The sequence below is a fragment of the Aquarana catesbeiana genome, linkage group LG11 (genome assembly GCF_042186555.1).
Source record: "Aquarana catesbeiana isolate 2022-GZ linkage group LG11, ASM4218655v1, whole genome shotgun sequence".
In the NCBI taxonomy this organism is placed as follows: Eukaryota; Metazoa; Chordata; class Amphibia; order Anura; family Ranidae; genus Aquarana; species Aquarana catesbeiana.
In genome coordinates this window covers 228,145,294-228,162,701 of record NC_133334.1, presented here as the reverse complement: position 1 = coordinate 228,162,701, position 17,408 = coordinate 228,145,294, and the positions used below count along the sequence as shown (strand labels likewise).

The 17,408-nt window shown below is 41.4% G+C and overlaps 1 protein-coding gene across 1 annotated transcript in view; it reads right to left on the bottom strand.

Moving 5' to 3' along the window:
- Positions 1 to 13,959, bottom strand: part of LOC141112540 (cytochrome P450 2J6-like) — a 62,050-nt gene extending 48,091 nt beyond the window's left edge. Inside the window, exons 1-3 of the mRNA XM_073605457.1 lie at positions 13,734 to 13,959; positions 3,485 to 3,647; positions 1,386 to 1,538 (exon numbers count right to left, since the gene is read on the bottom strand). Coding sequence (XP_073461558.1) covers positions 1,386 to 1,538; positions 3,485 to 3,647; positions 13,734 to 13,895 — 478 coding nt within the window. The 5' untranslated portion in view covers positions 13,896 to 13,959. The remainder of the gene's footprint in view (positions 1 to 1,385; positions 1,539 to 3,484; positions 3,648 to 13,733) is intronic.
- Between the last annotated feature and the right edge of the window lie 3,449 nt (positions 13,960 to 17,408).

Here is a 17,408-nt window from a genome sequence, read left to right as displayed (position 1 = left end):
GAAGTCACCTCATTAGTAAATAGAGTCCACCTGTGTGTAATTTAATCTCAGTATAAATACAGCTGTTCTGTGAAGCCCTCAGAGGTTTGTTAGAGAACCTTAGTGAACACACAGCATCATGAAGGCTAAGGAACAGACCAGACAGGTCAGGGATAAAGTTGTGGAAAAGTTTAAAGCAGGGTTAGGTTATAAAAAAATATTCTAAGCTTTGACCATCTCAAGGAGCACTGTTCAATCCATCATCCGAAAATGGAAAGAGTGTGGCACAACTGCAAACCTCCCAAGACATGGCACCTAAACTGACAGGCCGAACAAGGAGAGCATTAATCAGAGAAGCAGCCAAGAGGCCCATAGTAACTCTGGAGGAGCTGCAGAGAGTCACAACTCGGGTGGGAGAATCTGTCCACAGGACAATTATTAGTTGTGCACTCCACAAAACACTATGTGTGACAGAAAACTAACACTGCACATCACCCTGAACACACCATCCCCACTGTGAAACATGGTGGTGGCATCATGTTGTGGGGATGCATTTGCTGCTCAGAGTTGATGGGGAGATGGATGGAGCCAAATACAAGGCAATCTTAGAAGAAAACCTGGTAGAGTCTGCAAAAAACTTGAGACTGGTGCAGAGGTTCACCTTCCAGCAGGGCAATGATCCTAAACATACAGCCAGAGCTACAATGGAATGGTTTAGATCAAAGCATATTCATGTGTTAGAATGGCCCAGTCAAGGTCCAGACCTAAATCCAATTGAGAATCTGTGGCAAGACTTGAAAATTGCTGTTCACAGATGCTCTCCATTCAATCTGACAGAACTTGAGCTATTTTGCAAAGAAGAATGGGCAAAAATGTCACTCTCTAGATGTGCAAAACTGGTAGAGACTTTCTCAAAAGACTCACAGCTGTAATTGCAGCAAAAGGTGGTTCTACAAAGTATTGACACAGGGAGGCTGAACACAAATGCACGCCACAATTTTTTGAAATATTTATTTGTAAAAAATGTTGAAAAACATTTATCATTTTCCTTCCACTTCACAATTATGTGTCACTTTGTGTTGGTCTATCGCATCAAATCCCAATAAAATACATTTAGGTTTTTGGTTGTAACATGACAAAATGTGGAAATATGAATACTTTTTCAAGGCACTGTATAAAAAAAATATCACAGCGGCTCCGACAATGATAGTGCTATACTTGCATTATCTCATGCTGGAGAGGATGAATATTAACTATAATGCATACAGAGTTTTACCATGCCTATCTCACTCTTTATATTTATAATTTTAAAAGTATCACACAAGCCCGCTGGGTTTTGGGTAAATATTTACTGTAATAGTATAGGAAATATATATAACAGTTATACAGTTATACAGCAGTCATACCTTTATTCTTCTTCATTTCCCTAATCAGGAATATACTTTCTTCACAAATCCTGTTCTCCATGGACTTTTTACCCAGGCCAAAATTCCGCAGCATGGACAGGGTGAAACGTCTGTGCTCCTTCCATGAGCGGCCATAGCCAGCAAGAACCACACCTGAGGGAAAAACAATAAGACAGGTGCAATGCAGGGGTGGCAATATTTTGTAGCATTAGTTAACATATTTGCTTAGCTGAAAAATACTTCTGTATGGTATCCCACATCTAAAGGGACTATCTCTACTATTTATGCCTCAATTTTGGAAAGGCTGGCACCCAACCCTCTTGCTTACATAGCAAAATGGGAGAAGAACCTGAGGAATCCCAACCACGATGCCACCTGCCTGGAGTTTGCATGTTCTTCCTGTGCATGCGTGGGTTTCCTCCCACACTCCAAAGACATGTTGGTAGGTTAATTGGATCCTGTCTAAATAGTATGTATGAATGTAAGTTAGGGACCTTAGCAGTGGGGGTGCGTCCATAAGGGTGCACGGGCGCCGCCCCCTCTCTCCTGCCACCCCCCTAGCATCAATAGATAGATTCATGCATTGCATGAATCTATCTATGGCCGCCGCTGCCACCCCCTATTCAGGCGCCCGGACCCTTTTCGGAGCGCAGGGCGCCTGAATTACAGCGGCGGGTGGGGGGGTAGTTTTGAAGCACCTGATTAGAGCCATAGGCTCTAATAGGCATCAAAAAAGGTGACCTGCGAGCGCCATGCTGGGCACTCAACTGAGTGTTAGAAAAGCTAATGAATATTCGCTTTCCTAACACTAAATCGCCTCTCCGCCAATCAGGTGCTCAGATCTGTTACCCGTCACCTGATTGGCTGAAATGACAGACGCTGTGATTGGACGCCAGACGTCCAATCATAGCAGAGGACGGGAAGAGAAGATGGGAGAAGACATCGAGGAGCTGTCCCACCGAGACGGCGGACTGGCGGGGGGCACACTGGCAGCATTTGAAATGGCACAGTGGCTGCGTTTGATGGGGGACAGTGGGAGCAATTGATGGGCACAGTGGGAGCAATCAATGGGCACAGTGGGAGCAATTGATGGGCACAGTGGCAGCAATCAATGGGCACAGTGGGAGCAATTGATGGGCACAGTGGCAGCAATTGATGGGCATAGTGAGGGCAATTGATGGGCACAGTGGCTGCATTTGATGATACAGTGGCGGCAATTGATGGGCACAGTGGATGAATTTTATGGGGCACAGTGGCTGCATTTGATAGCACAGTGGCTGCATTTGATGGCACAGTGGCGGCAGGTGATGGGCACAGTGGCTGCGTTTGATGGCACAGTGGCTGCGTTTGATGGGCACAGTGGTGGCAATTGATGGGCACAGTGGCTGCATTTTATGGGGCACAGTGGCTGCATTTTATGGGGCACAATGGCTGCATTTGATGGCACAATGGCTGCATTTGATGGCACAGGGATGGCAATTGATGTGCACAGTGGCTGCGTTTGATGGGCACTGTGGCGGCAATTGATGGGCACAGTGGCTGCGTTTGATGGGCACTGTGGCGGCAATTGATGGGCACAGTGGCTGCGTTTGATGGCACATTTTTGACAATTGATAGGCACAGTGACTGCGATTGATGGCACAGTGGCTGCAATTGATGGTATAGTGAGGCTGCAATTGATGTTTTTTTTTCAGAATTTTTCAGTTTGTTTGCACCCCCCCAAAAATTTTGAGCACCAGCCGCCACTGGACCTTAGAGCGTAAGCTCCTTGAGGGTAGGGACTGATGTAAATGTGTAATATATATGTAAAGCGCTGCGTAAATTGAAGGCGCTATATAAGTACTTGAAATAATAATAATAATGGTTTGGACCAGGAGGACTGGAAGCAAATATGGCAGACCAGCCCACTGCTCCACTACAAACTTCGGCAATGGCATGGTGGCCTTCCATTCCCACAATTCTACAGGTGAAGCAAAAGAGGACATGCTTCCTAATCCTAGACCCACATCTTAGGAGGCCTTTCTTATTCCAGCAAACATTCAACACATCATTTCCCATATTAACATATAAGCTAGGTGATTTTGAAATGCCATTCTTACCTCTGCCACCAGCTACAAGTTCAGTTAGTCTGTTCTGAGGTCTGTCTGCAAAATCAACACCTTTATTCACTAGAACTTCTTTAAGATCTTTAAGTCCCCGAACTACCACAGCTGGGGTAAACCCCAGGTAGATGCTAAACACTGGTCCGTACACCTTGGAGAACTGAAACAGAAATACAATGGTTATGCTGTGTGAAAAGCATTGTGGAATATATCACAAATAAACCAGTTCACTGACATTTGAAGGCTATTTTCAAAAATGTTATTGCATATGTGGAATACAGCTGTATTTAAAAGGTAACTTCACCCTCTATGTTGACTGGTTTACAGTCCACCTCCCTATAACTCTAATGTTGGCCACACAGAATTGTCAGGCAATTTCAATCAATTTCATCCAGATTGCAATCATAAAAGCAAGCAAGCCGATCAACCTAACCTACCACTAAAACTTTCAATTATTTCACAAAGTCGATAGAAAATGGTGGCGGTTGGTTGCATTTATCTATCTGGTTGTTTTTATGATCAAAAGTGGCTTGAAATTGCAGGAAAATTGGCTGATGTTTGGCCTGCACTAAAGTATAGGTAAAGCTAAAATGTTAAAAAATAAAAATGTGTAATGTGGCCTCCTGCTGACCACAATAGACACTCTGGACTGGATTACCCACCCCACATTTCCAGAACGTGCAAGGACTGGGGGAAGTTGTGAAGGCTGACTGATTTTTTTTCCCTCACCTAGACCCATGGCACAGCCAAAAATAGTGGCAAGTCATCCTCTGCACCCAGCACAGACTGCACATGCTAGTGAAGGGAAAGAAACACCAAGAGCTCCTCCAGAGGGACAGCCAACAATGAGGGAGAAAATAATATGAACTGCTACAACTCAAGTATCCCGAATACTGGGGCAATAAAAAATATGAGAAAAAAATTGATCCCCTCTCTCTTTAAATCTCAAAAACATCAAGTGACTGTGTCATTTCCACTCCGGGTTCAATAAGTATGAGAGAGCAGCAGTGCTGAGAGAGCTATTAACTCATACTTTGAACCTGGAGTCTCACAGGAGGGGAATACAAATCAAGAGACACAAGAGGGAAAAAGTGAACAAACTACCTCTGATGCCGCGCACACATGACTGGTTTTGCCGTCGGAATAAACTCCTAAGGTTTCTCCGATGGAACTCCGACGGAATTCCGCTCAAGTGGTCTTGCCTACACGCGGTCACACCAAAGTCCAACCGTCTAGAATGAGGTGACGTACAGCACATACGACGGGACTAGAAAAAGGAAGTGCAATAGCCAGAGCGCCACCCTTTGGGCTCCTTCTGCTAATCTCGTGTTTATTTCATGTTAAGAGAAGTTTAGTGAGAGATGATTCGCGATTTTCAGCTTTCGTTTCTCCAGCGTTGCCTTCCTCTTTATTTTGTTACCCAGAATAAATGCATAGTTTGTTTTCTGAAAATACTTGCCTATGTGTTTTTATAAAAATAGGACAGATTGTCTGTGAGTAGGCAGGTACATTTCAAAAATACAATGTCAAATTAACAAGGGACACCAACCAACCTCCTTCAGGTTACAAAATACAAGATAATAATGTTATTGTGGTAACTTCACACACCAAAAAAATATATATTATGGAGATCACTAGAAAATAATTTTGCAATAATCCCAAAAAAAGGAGATCTTGATGAAATAAAAAATTCTAAAAAAACATGACTATAAAAAATATTTCAAAACATTATTCTGGAGATCTGGCTTTAAAATAATAAAAGATTATTCATGAGATCACGAGACATAATAAAGAAATACGTTTGTGAGAACTCTGTGTGACTATCAGCAGCAAAGCAAGTTCCTTCTTCTAGCATTATAAAGCACAAAAGAATGCACTGCATTAAAAGATCACAGAGTTTGCAGTGTGAGGAATGTGCTATCTCCATTACAAACGCTAGTTTTACCAGACCGAGCGCTTCCGTCTCATACTTGCTTCTGAGCATGCGTCGTTTTTGATACGTCGAATTAGCATACAGACGAGCGGTTTTACCGATAGTAATTAGTTCAGTCGGAAAAATGTAGAACATGTTCACTAAGTCCGTCTCAATTTTCGTCGGAAAAAGTCTGATGGGGCATACACATGGTCGGAAAATACGATGAAAAGCTCCCATCTGACTTTTTCTGACGGACATTCCGCTCGTGTGTACGCGGCATAAAGGACAACAAATGCCTGTAACCGCTTAAGATTGATGACACCTTTGTGAAGAGCAGCTTTTTGAATCCAAAGGGTGGGTTTATGCTATCCATTGTTGACAGTGCAATATTGGAAGTCTCTTGCCAATGAAAAAACTTCACTTTGGAGATGGAATTTGTGCACTTTTGATCTCTGTAATTTGAGATCAACTTAGGGCTCATTTACACTTGCTTCGGCTTCAACACACATTAACGGCTAGTTTACACTAGCTTCAAAACAAGGCTTCAGACAGGCTTTGTTAAAGCTCTCTGAACGCTAGTCAAAGCTCCTGACACTAAATAAAATGGTTAGCTTACAGTCCTATTTACACCTTGCTTTTGCTTTGCTTTGGCTTTGCTTCAAAAATTATACCCCATGTCGCTTTAGTGGAGCTTCAAAGCATCTTCAAAGCCTCCATAGCAGTCTATGCAAAGCTTGCTTGAAGCCCCACTGAAGCCCCACCGAAGCCTTATCGAAGCCTCATCAAAGTCCCATGTAGCCTCACAGAAGCCTCATTGAAACTCCACCAAAGCCTCATTGAAGCCCCACGGAAGCCTCATCAAAGCACCAAGCAAAGCAAGGTGTAAACAGGACTGTAAGCTAACCATTTTATTTAGTGACAGGAGCTTTGACTGGTGTTCAGAGAGCTTTAACAAAGCGTGTCCGAAGCCATGTTTTGAAGCAAGTGTGAACTAGCCTTTAAGGTGGTAAGAAGCACCAATTTTTTCCTCATATTATTTATTGCCTCTCATTGTTGGCTGTCCCTCTGTAGATCAACTTCATCTGGTAAGAGGCCTCCTTTTTCTATATAAGGAGCACCTTGAGCAATGAAACACCTTGAGTGGAAATTTCCTTAAGCACTGAGCACTTTGTCGCTATCAACTACTAATGGACTTTTATATGAGTAGATGATTTTTGATGGACTTATAACAATAATTTGTTTGAAAAATTTTGTACATTACAGTCTATCCAATATTTTTTATTTTGCACTTGCACTTTTCACGCTATGTTGCTATGTATCTTGCTATGTACACTGGTCCAAATCATTTGGTTTAAGAGGAAATTATGGTGTGGGGTTGTTTTTCAGGGTTTGGGTTTGGCCCCTTAGTTCCAGTCAAGGGAACTCATAAGGCGGCAGCATACCAAGACATTTTGGACAATATCATGCTCCCAACTTTGTTGGAACAGTTTGAGGATGGTCCCTTCCTGTTCCAATATGACTGCGCACCAGTGTACAAAGCAAGGTCCATAAAGACATGGATCAGCGAGTTTGGACTAAGACTAGGAGGCCATTAAAGTCCTTGTGCGTGTAAAGGCAGGCGTCCCAATACTGTTGACAATATAGTGTATAATGTCCTTTGTCAATCAATTTAAAGCAGAAGTACAAGAGGTGGGTGCATCCATGCCCTTCTCTTCTACCCCTACTTTAACTCTACCAATGCTATTACCAGCAATTTCCCACTGTCAAAATGCAGCTGCTCCTGCATAAATGACATTTACAGATATACTGCAAGCAACATCGAGTAAATAAAATGTAACAATTGTTACAGTGTATTTACAATTCCATTCATATAAAATAGGTGACTTTTGATCTGCATGTTACATCAGTTAAAGCAACTTTACAAGTATTATTATGCTTTAATTAACCATATTCAGGGTTTAGCCTAGCAACCCTTGCTGTTAAACCCTAGCCATGAAGAATGTCTCTGTTCTGAGCTGCAAGGATGCTTCAGGAAACCGCCAAATCTCTGTGAACAGCTGCACCAGTTGTACTGCCTTTCCAGCATTCAGCACTGCAATTATGTGCCATTTTTGTGCCAAGCTTACATGTTCACTAACGCACCTGATCTCTGCCCAACAGCACAACTACAGTGCTGGTCTGATTGCAAGAGCATTGCACAGGAGTGTTAAGGTACAAAACCATTGGCCACCAATCCTGCAGGATGTAATGTAAAAGCATACCACTGACAACCAATGTTGGGGGGCAGGGGGAGATTATAATTATAGCTTGGCACTTACCATTAGTGTTGGTGGAAGGGGGGATTATAATTACAGCCTGCCACTGACCACCAATGTGGGGCAGTTATGATTAGAGCCTGACGCTGACCACTAATACTGGGGGGGGGGGGGGGTGTTCTTATGACAGTCTGCCATTAACCACCACTGCTGGAGGGGGGTATTATCACAACCTGCCACTGACCACCAAGAGATGATCTGTCTGTCTGATCATCTCCAAGAGATGATCAGACAGACATGAACAATAGGTGACTCAATTAACAATGAGAATGCACACAATGGGACAAGACACTTAACACATAACACTTTAAGCAGAGACCCCAGCATCAAATTGCTTTGAGTTGATCGTATTAATATTTGCTTGCAGTCTAAAGCAGTCATTGCTGGTTTGGCATAGAGGCCCCCAAATATGTACCTTGGTCCTCCAATTCCCAGAGTCTGTGTGTTTTGGGGAGAAATGGACTTGAATCCGAAGCAACACCACTCCAAGGATCCTCCAAGCACAAACCTCCCAAAGAGTAGTGCTCCCTTAAAAGCCATGGCCCATAGTCAGTAGGCAAGAGACCACCCCACAGTCTATTCCAAAAGCCACTGTCCTGTTTGGGTCTGTCACAATCTCCTTTGCTAATGTCATTTACAAAACTGGGAGCAGGGCCTAATATCTCCATACACACTCTCAGAATGGCTATTTTTTGAAACGTAGCCCACAGCTGGCTCTATTGAGCCTTGGGGTTGACAATTTGCCTCCCATTTTTAGGGTACTTGTTGTCTTTACCCTTAATATATTGAGACATCTTATCATTAGAAACTGTAAAAACAACTCTTCCTCAGATATAATAGAACTAATATCTAATGTCAATGTACAGGGAAACTAGCATATAAATGTAGGCGATAAGAAGAGGTACACTGGGATCTATCCAAGAAGCAAAGTGCCTGGTAAGGATTGGGGGGACCCTAATGCCAGTTTGTTTTTTCCACATGTTTCTATTGCCAGCAATGTTTTTTTTCTCCATTAAGCTGTAAGCGGGGAAGCTGTTGACAGCTGATGACTCATCCGTTGTTAAGGACGCAGCAGCCCTCTCCATAACAACCAGCTATTCACTGTGCCCTGATTGGGCAAAGCCTTGCACCTGACCAGCAGTTAGATGCATGGCTTCAGCCAATCAGGGCTTAGAATGCACTGTACAGCGCACATCCTGCCGAGAGACCCCAATTTTAGGTGTTTGCTGAACAGGCAAATGGGTGATGTTAAGAACTTATTCTCGGTCCGAACTGCTCATCCAACACTAATGCTTAAAGTGGTTGTAAGGGCAGAAGGTCTTTTTTTATCTTAATGCATTCTATGTGTGTAGCAGCCCCCCTCAGCCTCCCTAATACTTACCTGAGGTCCAGCTCTATCCAGCTATGTGCACTAGTGCCTCGGTCGTCCAGGACTCTCCCTTTTGATTGGCTCCCACTGCTATCAAAGTGAATCCGTCAGTTAGCCAATCAGGAGAGACGGGGCGGGGCTGAATCTCGGCTTCGTGTCTGAATGGACACACAGAGCTGCGGCTCCGCTCGGGTGCCCCCATAGCAAGCTGCTTACTGTGTGGGCACTTGACAGGAGGGAGGGGCCAGGAGCATCGAAGAGGGACCTGAGAAGAGGAGGATCCAGGCTGCTCTTTGCAAAACCATTTTACAGAGCAGGTAAGTGTAACATGTTTGTTATTTTTAAAGAAAAAGAAACAAGACTTTAGTATCACTTTAACAGTTGATTTGGACTAGCGATTATCCTCTAATCTTTTCTACTTTCTGAATTTCAAGTTTGACATTTGTGTGATAGCCAATCTTTACACATTCTGCGAACTGTGATTTTCCGATATATTGAACATCACCTGCTCTAAAAATATACTGTATTATTTGTTATATCTGAAAATGCTTAATAAAGATGTAATGTGCAGAAAAAAAAACTAAAAACATCCTTTATAGCCTTTGAAAAAAAAGATTTTGCAATGAAGATCCCAGCTCGGTCCCTCCTCTGTATCTTGCTAATTTTTATTTTCCTAGCAATTGGATCATGTCCTCTGCTCAATACTTAGTTTATCTCTTTGATCAAAATATGTTCTTTAAACAGAGCAGTCATAAGGTGGGAACGCAACACGCTGACAGGAGGGTGGAGGGAACACAGATGTATGGCATTGAAAAACAATCATCTGATAGCAGGCTCTAATGTACAGTCACGGTAACCAAGAGTTTATCAAGTATCACCTTGCCTTTACTGATATAACTGGTCTTAATAATGATGTTGCTGCACCCAGTAACCTTCTCACATAGAGTTACATAAATATAATAAAACACAACATGAGGAGTACACAAAAATGTCAACATTGTGCACCTGGCTGTTATTTTTTTTTCTTCAGCAAAACAGCAATACATGTACAGTTTTCCTAGTGGTTGTTATGTGGTCACACATATTTCTATCAGTTTTAATTAATCAGATCAGCTATTGTTAACTAGGTGCATATTTCCATGGCAACTGTGCTTCCTAAAAAACATTAGCGTATTTATCTGTCCTGCCAATCAACCATCAGGTTCCAACTGTAAGATTTCCAGTGGAGGTTAACAATTAATAGGAGTAAGGAAGTGTTATAACACCTGTCAGGTGTTATTGCAGGCTGCTATTTCATTGGGAATATTGCTGTATGTAATAGCAAAACAAAGCATGTCGGGAAGGGGAGTCATTACGTAAGGAAGGCAAACAAAGTAAAAAAAAAAAAAAATAGAACACCTTTGGGATGAATTAGAGCAGAGACTGTGAGCCAGGCCTTCTCGTCCAACATCAGTGCTTAACCTCACAAATGCGCTTCTGTAAGAATGGTCAGACATTCCCATAGACACACTCCTAAACCTTGTGGACAGCCTTTCCAGAAGAATTGAAGTTGTTATAGCTGCAAAGGGTGGGCCAACTCAATATTGAACCCTATGGATTAAGACTGGGATGCCATTAAAGTTCATGTATGTGTAAAGGCAGGCATCACAATACTTCTGACAATATAGTGCATGTATGAAAAGTAAAATAACTAATTGGATTTGTTGTTCACATTTGTTGTGGTACTTTAAAATTTCTTACACTTTATCTTTTTTTTTATAGGGGGGGGTATTCATGTTTTAATCATTACACAGAGCACTGCACAATTTTGATAATTTATTTATAATTTTGTGTTTTCTGTTGTGTTCCAGCTTGGAGGGAGGGAATATTTATTGTTAGCTGCGTGAGAATACCTAATTGTATTTTTATCAATATAAATTAGTGTATTGTCTAAGACAGCCTTTTTCCTTGTCAAAAGAAGTTTATTGAGTATACAATGTTATAAAGATACATAAAGTAAGTTTACAAGGATCTATAAAGTAAGCTCATTGTTTTACAGTAGGGTTTATATAGGTAAATATCATGAAATTTCAAATATTAAACATTAGGTTAACGTAAACCTAAATTAAAGATATATATAATTTCCTTAGTTACTTTTGTAGGTATTTAAATGATTTATACCTACTATACATATTGTTTACAAGTAGAGTGTATATAGGTCAAATAAATTCTGATAATGAGCTTTAATCGTAAGGTGGAGAAAAGGAAAGAGAAAGAAGAAAAAGGGTTGAAAGGTAGAGGTATGGTCCACAAGGTTGTCCCGCTCGTCAGTTTATTATTCTTTTTAGTTCTCTTTGAAGCCTTAGAATGGGTGTCTCTGTAAGTCATTTAATCTGTTACCATGGCAACAGGACAGAGTCATTGAAGTTTGACAAGACAGCCTTTTTCAACCAAGGTGCCCAGGTACCCTGAGGGGCCTTGAGGTTTCTTCAGAGGTGCCTTAAAAATGAATAAAAATTGTATACAGGCCAGCCGGTGGACGAAGCCTGCCTTTTAGTTACAGAAAGCCACAGGTTGTCACTGTGCATAATTATGACCTTCTAGCCACCGGCATCCTAACAACCAATAATGTCTTCAGCTGATAAGGGGGATGTCGGTCACCTACACAGCATTCTTGTGTGACCCTCCCCTGCCCCTCTCTGTCATCATTGGGGTTACATTATCTGACTGATGGAGAGAAACTGAGGGAGAAGAGAAACATTGGAATACTAGTCTGTACCAGTGTGCAAAAGTGTACAGTATTTTCTTTGGAAGAATAAATCACCTCTAACGTTGGCTGTCCTACATGTGTGGATGTTGCTGCATTATGTAAAACTATTAGAATTGTTTTTTACATTTTAGAATGGAGTGCCTCCAGACTGGTCTAAGAAATAATAGCCACAATTATTGTTCAGTAGCTAGAGAGTATGTAAGCAGCTTGGTTTTAGAAATTAACAGATTGTATTATCTGATAGACAATGATACCAGAATAGGTCCAGCTATAGAAACATTGTGTGGCTCATTCACTGTGCTGGAGCACTGGAATATGCCACAAACCTCAAGGCATAACACAGGATTTACACAGCAGCAATCATTATCAATTTGGCAACTGAGGTCCACCCAACAGTCCATTAGGTCCTCATTTCTGGGAATGGCTGCTTCATCCCAGGCCCCAGTTTAGTCAGCAATAATGTTGTTCAGATGCTGCATGTGAATGCTGCCTGTAGGCAAGCCTGGACGCTACCTCAACTCAGAGATAGCTGCCTCCAACATTGCTCCTAGCTTAGGGGGTCAGAGGCAGGTTGGTCAACAAAGGAAATTCTGCAACACCATCAGGAAATGTGCAAAGAGGTTCTGATGCAGCTATTACTCAGCGTGCCCCACTTTGGACTCCCTCTGGGACAATGACAGTACCTAGCCCATTGTACCCTTGTATCTAAGATCTAATAAAGTGACTCTTGTTTAGCAAATGTCCCCTGACTTTACGTATATGCATAGTTTCTGGCAAGTGACTCAAACCTCAATGAACTTGGTTTGGCAATGTATTAACCAAAAAACTAACATCTTCAGAAGGGTAATGACAGTGGCAACCCAAACATTCTTTCAGGAAAGGTGTGTCTTTAATATGACCCCCATCATTTTTGACGGGTAATAAAAAAAATGTTCAACTGCATTCAATATTAAACTCTTCTGCATCTATTTGCACATACTTGACATTTTCTTGATAATTACAACTGGTACTAGTTACATAGTAGGCGAGGTTGAACAAAGACACAAGTCCATCAAGTCCAACCGTATATCCCTGTATGTTGTGGTCGTTCAGGTGCATCTCTAATTGTTTTTCGAAATTATCGATGCTCCCCGCTGAAACCACTGCCTGTGGAAGAGAATTCCACATCCCAACCGCTCTTACAGTAAAGAACCCTCTACGCAGTTTAAGGTTAAACCGCTTTTCTTCTAGTTTTAGTGAATGGCAGCCTGTCTTATTAAATTCCCTTTTGCTGAAAAGTTTTATCCCTATTGTGGGGTCACCAGTTTGGTATTTGTACATTGAAATCATATCTCAAGCGTCTCCTCTCCAGAGAGAATAAGTTCAGTGCTCGTAACCTTTCCTCATAACTAATATCCTCCAGTCCAGTTATTAGTTTTGTTGCCCTTCTCTGGACTCTCCCCAGTTCCAACACATCCTTTATGAGGACTGGTGCCTAGAACTGGACAGCATACTCCAGGTGCGGCCGGACCAGAGTCTTGTAGAGCGGGAGAATTATCGCTTTATCTCTGGAGTTAATCCCCTTTTTAATGCATGCCAATATTCTATTTGCTTTGCTTGCAGCAGCTTGGCATTGAATCCCATTGCTGAGCCTATCATCTAATAGGAGCAAAAGATGAGAAGAAGGAAGCAGTAAAATAAAAAAGACATGATAAGACATCTGATTAGTCAGCTGCACATCCAATCAAACACTAGAGTATTTTGGTGGGTTGAAGTACTAGAATTGCACACCTTGCTACATCAGGGTAGTATCTGATTCCTGATATTCAAAGAAGAATAGTATTGTTGGCAGTTTGATGAAAGTTTTAGATTTAAGCATTTGAGACATCTAAACATAAATTCTTTGGTGGTATGCTCACCGCTTTAAAACCCTTTAGGGGACTGGAGAAATCCATCTGAAGCATGTTCCCCAGGACAGGCAACGCTATAGGGCCAGGTGGGAAACCCTTTGGCCGAGACAGCTTCCATCGCAGCAACAAAAGAAGAACAAAGCCCCCCAGAAAAAGGGTAAAATAATCCATAGCATTTATACAGTGTGCTGACTGAGAGATTCCTGCACACTATGTTATATATATAGCCTGAGTAATGCTCCACCCTGCAAGAAAGCTATGATAATGCCTGGTATCATGTTACCTGACACCGTCTTATTGAAGGCAACAGACGTCAAATTTTTTTCATAGTTTTTTTCTTGAGTAGCAAATATGCATATCCCGGCATGGGTGAACTTTGGAAGTGTTGCATAGGTTTACATAGTGTTGCATAGATATTGCTGAAAAGCTGAACATGTGATATACATGATGTAACATATCTGTAAAAACAGAATTTTTGTTTACTTACCAGGTCTGTCTGCTCACTAGTAAGAAAGGAAAAATACTACAATACATTTTTACTACAAACATTTTTTTTAAATATTCTACGGGGGGCACTATATTAGTATATTTTACACAAGCCTGCAGTTCAGCTTTATATCTATAAGTGGTTCAAAAAAGAAGTATGACCAAAGATTTTTTGGCCATACTTCTCTTGTGGGTCACAGAAGCACACTTACTTTTGCTCTCCTGTGAGCCAGAGTCAAGTGATAGCAAGCTATTGCCCACTATCAAAAATAAATTGTGATCAATCGGCGCAAACAAGCAACCTAACCTAAGAAGCTGCTGTAACACTCAAGGTCAAAATACAAATCCTCAGTAAAAACTTAAATCATAAATAGTGCAGTGCTGATTAAAACTAAACTAAATGCATAAAGATTATTATAAATGGATAGCTATAAAATCTTCAGAGAAAAAGTCCATGCATGTAAACAGATAAACAGGGAGTAAGGCAGAGAAAGTCCTCAGCTGTGAACGCTTGTGCTTGTAAAAATGTTTTTCAATCTTGTGCAGATTCGTGAAAATGCCGCCACTGACAGTAATACAAGCCGCTCACCTTGCACAGTGAACCTACTGAGCTAACAGATAGGTCAACAAAAGCATTCCCCTCACAAGGGGTTAAATAGAGGTGTAAGTGCTTTTACAGGAATCCAGCTCATAGTAAACATCCACTGCTTTACTGCTCCAGATCGCTCATCAGATCTTCCAATCAATGTTGTTACAGACAAACTTCATTGTACCATTTAAGATCAAAATTAAACATGCATAGTGCTCTCTGTATGTACTCAATACCTTTTATTAAATCCAAAAGAATTCTACTCACAAATAAAGCACTGTGGTCCCAGTGCTAAGCATAAAAACGTTTGTTGCATGCATGTCTCACAGAGACTGAGTGGGAGGTGGCTGCTGCTGACATGTTCGGGTCCTCCCACACGCGTATCGTCCCAGTGGGCGGGACCTCATCAGCGGTGTTCGGAGGCACGTAAAAAATGGACATACAGGGCAAAAACTGACCCGCAAACTGAGCAAGCCCTGTCCCTGGCAAACACACCTGAAAGGGGAAAGATTGTAACGGCACAATTATGATAGAGAATATCCATCATTAGTGCTCAAAATTTTACAATAAGTAACACGAAACTCACCATAGTGCAATATATAAAAGAAAATAAATTGAAACTAAAACGTCAGAACAACCAACCTATATTATTTAAATAACACATTCTTTCTCCCAGTGTGGCCAAATTGTTCATGACCCACTGGGAGGAAGAATGTTCAAACCGAGCCCCCATTCCAACTCCCAAGGAAACATAAGAAATTTATTCTGAGTTGTTTAGGTTTCTGTTTGTCGAGAAATTACTTTTGGTACAACAGGCAGTTCTTCCTTCAGATAAGGGGAGTTGCGACGAGGGCTCAGTTTGCTCCCAGTGTGACCAATTTATTTATGGCCCACTGGGAAGAAGAATGTGTGTTCAAAAACCGACCCCCTGAACTAGTTTGCTACCACAGGTACATTGATGATTTAATTATGATTCATGAGGGTGAAAGATCTTGCTTAGAGGTATTCATTAACAAGTTAAATGCCAACAACAAGAATATTATTTTAGCTTGGAACATTAGTACTGAGCGGATAGTCTTCCTCGATCTTGAAATTTTTAAAGCAAGTGATACCTTTAAGATGATCAACCATTTTAAGCCGACGGATAGTTGTCATCATACAAAATGGATGTGTAACATACCCAGAGGGCAGTTTATCCATCTACGACGTAACTGCACCTCAGAGGAAGATTTCATTGTCCAGTCTCAGGTCTCGTCAACCCAATTTCAGGAGAAGGGGTATGATAGATTAGGCCTTGAGAAGGAGGTGGAAATAGTAAGAAAAATGGATAGGAAGATTTTGGTTTCTAATGTATCACATAAGAATGCAAATACATCTACTAATATGAAGATGGTTCTGGATTACAACATCCAGTATAAAAAGTCTAAAAAAATTATCCCGAGACGTTGGCCAATATTAAAGCAGGACAGGATTTTGAGTCCAGTCCTTCCCGAAAAGCCTCAGTTCATCTATAAGAAGGCACCCACGCTCAGGGATAGACTCGCGCCAGGGGTAATCGACCCCCCCTATCCAAGTAGAGAATAGGCTCTTTTCTTTTCTGACTGGCTTCTATGCATGCAGGCGATGCCCAGCTTGTAGGCAGGCCAGGGGCATTATGAAGAAAAGAAAGGATTTTGTGGCAGCTGCCACCAATAAGACCTATAAAATCAAAGAGTTGATTACTTGTGCGACTACAGGAGTTGTATACATGTTGGAATGCGAGTGTGGCTTGCAATACGTACAGTAGGTAGAACTTCTAGACCGTTACATGTTAGAATTAGCGAACATGTTAATAATATTAAGAAAGGACTCATAACCCATAATGTTTCTAAGCATTTTAAATTGTTTCATAATAGTGACCCTAATAGTGACCCCAGACACCTCAAATTTTGGGGTGTTGAGAGAGTTAAAAAACATTGGAGGGAGGGTAATTTTATCCGACAACTCAGCCGTCAAGAAACATACTGGGTATATGAAACTAAGGTGGCAGTGCCCACGGGTTTAAATGTAGAGTTTGATTTAAATTGTTTTATTTTGGATCGCTAATTGATTTATAGGTTTTATATAAAAAAATTTGCATCTAACCTTAGAATTAAATTTCTTTGTGTGTTTCTATTAAGTTTTTAAATAAAAAATTGTTTTAAGACTTTTTAAATATCAATATGTATTGTAGAGTGGAGGTTGGTTGCTCTGACATTTTAGTTTTAATTTATTTTCTTTTATATATTGCGCTATGGTGAGTTTCATATTACTTGCCGCTTATTGTAACATTTTGAGCACTAATGATGGATATTCTCTATCATAATTTTGCCATTACGATCTTTCCCCTTTCAGGTGTGCTTGCTCGGTTTGCGAGTGAGTTTTTGCCCTGTATGTCCATTTTTGACAGGGCTCTGGCTGACTTGCTGTACTGAGTTCAGCCACTATGTCCGTACGGCGATTAACACCGTTAGGATCACTACTGCGCATGTCTGGCAATCAGGTGGCTGATAACAGGGCTGTTGTACGTGCCTCCCAACACCGCTGATGAAGTCCCGGAGTAATCAACGATGGAGGTCTGGAGGTGATAA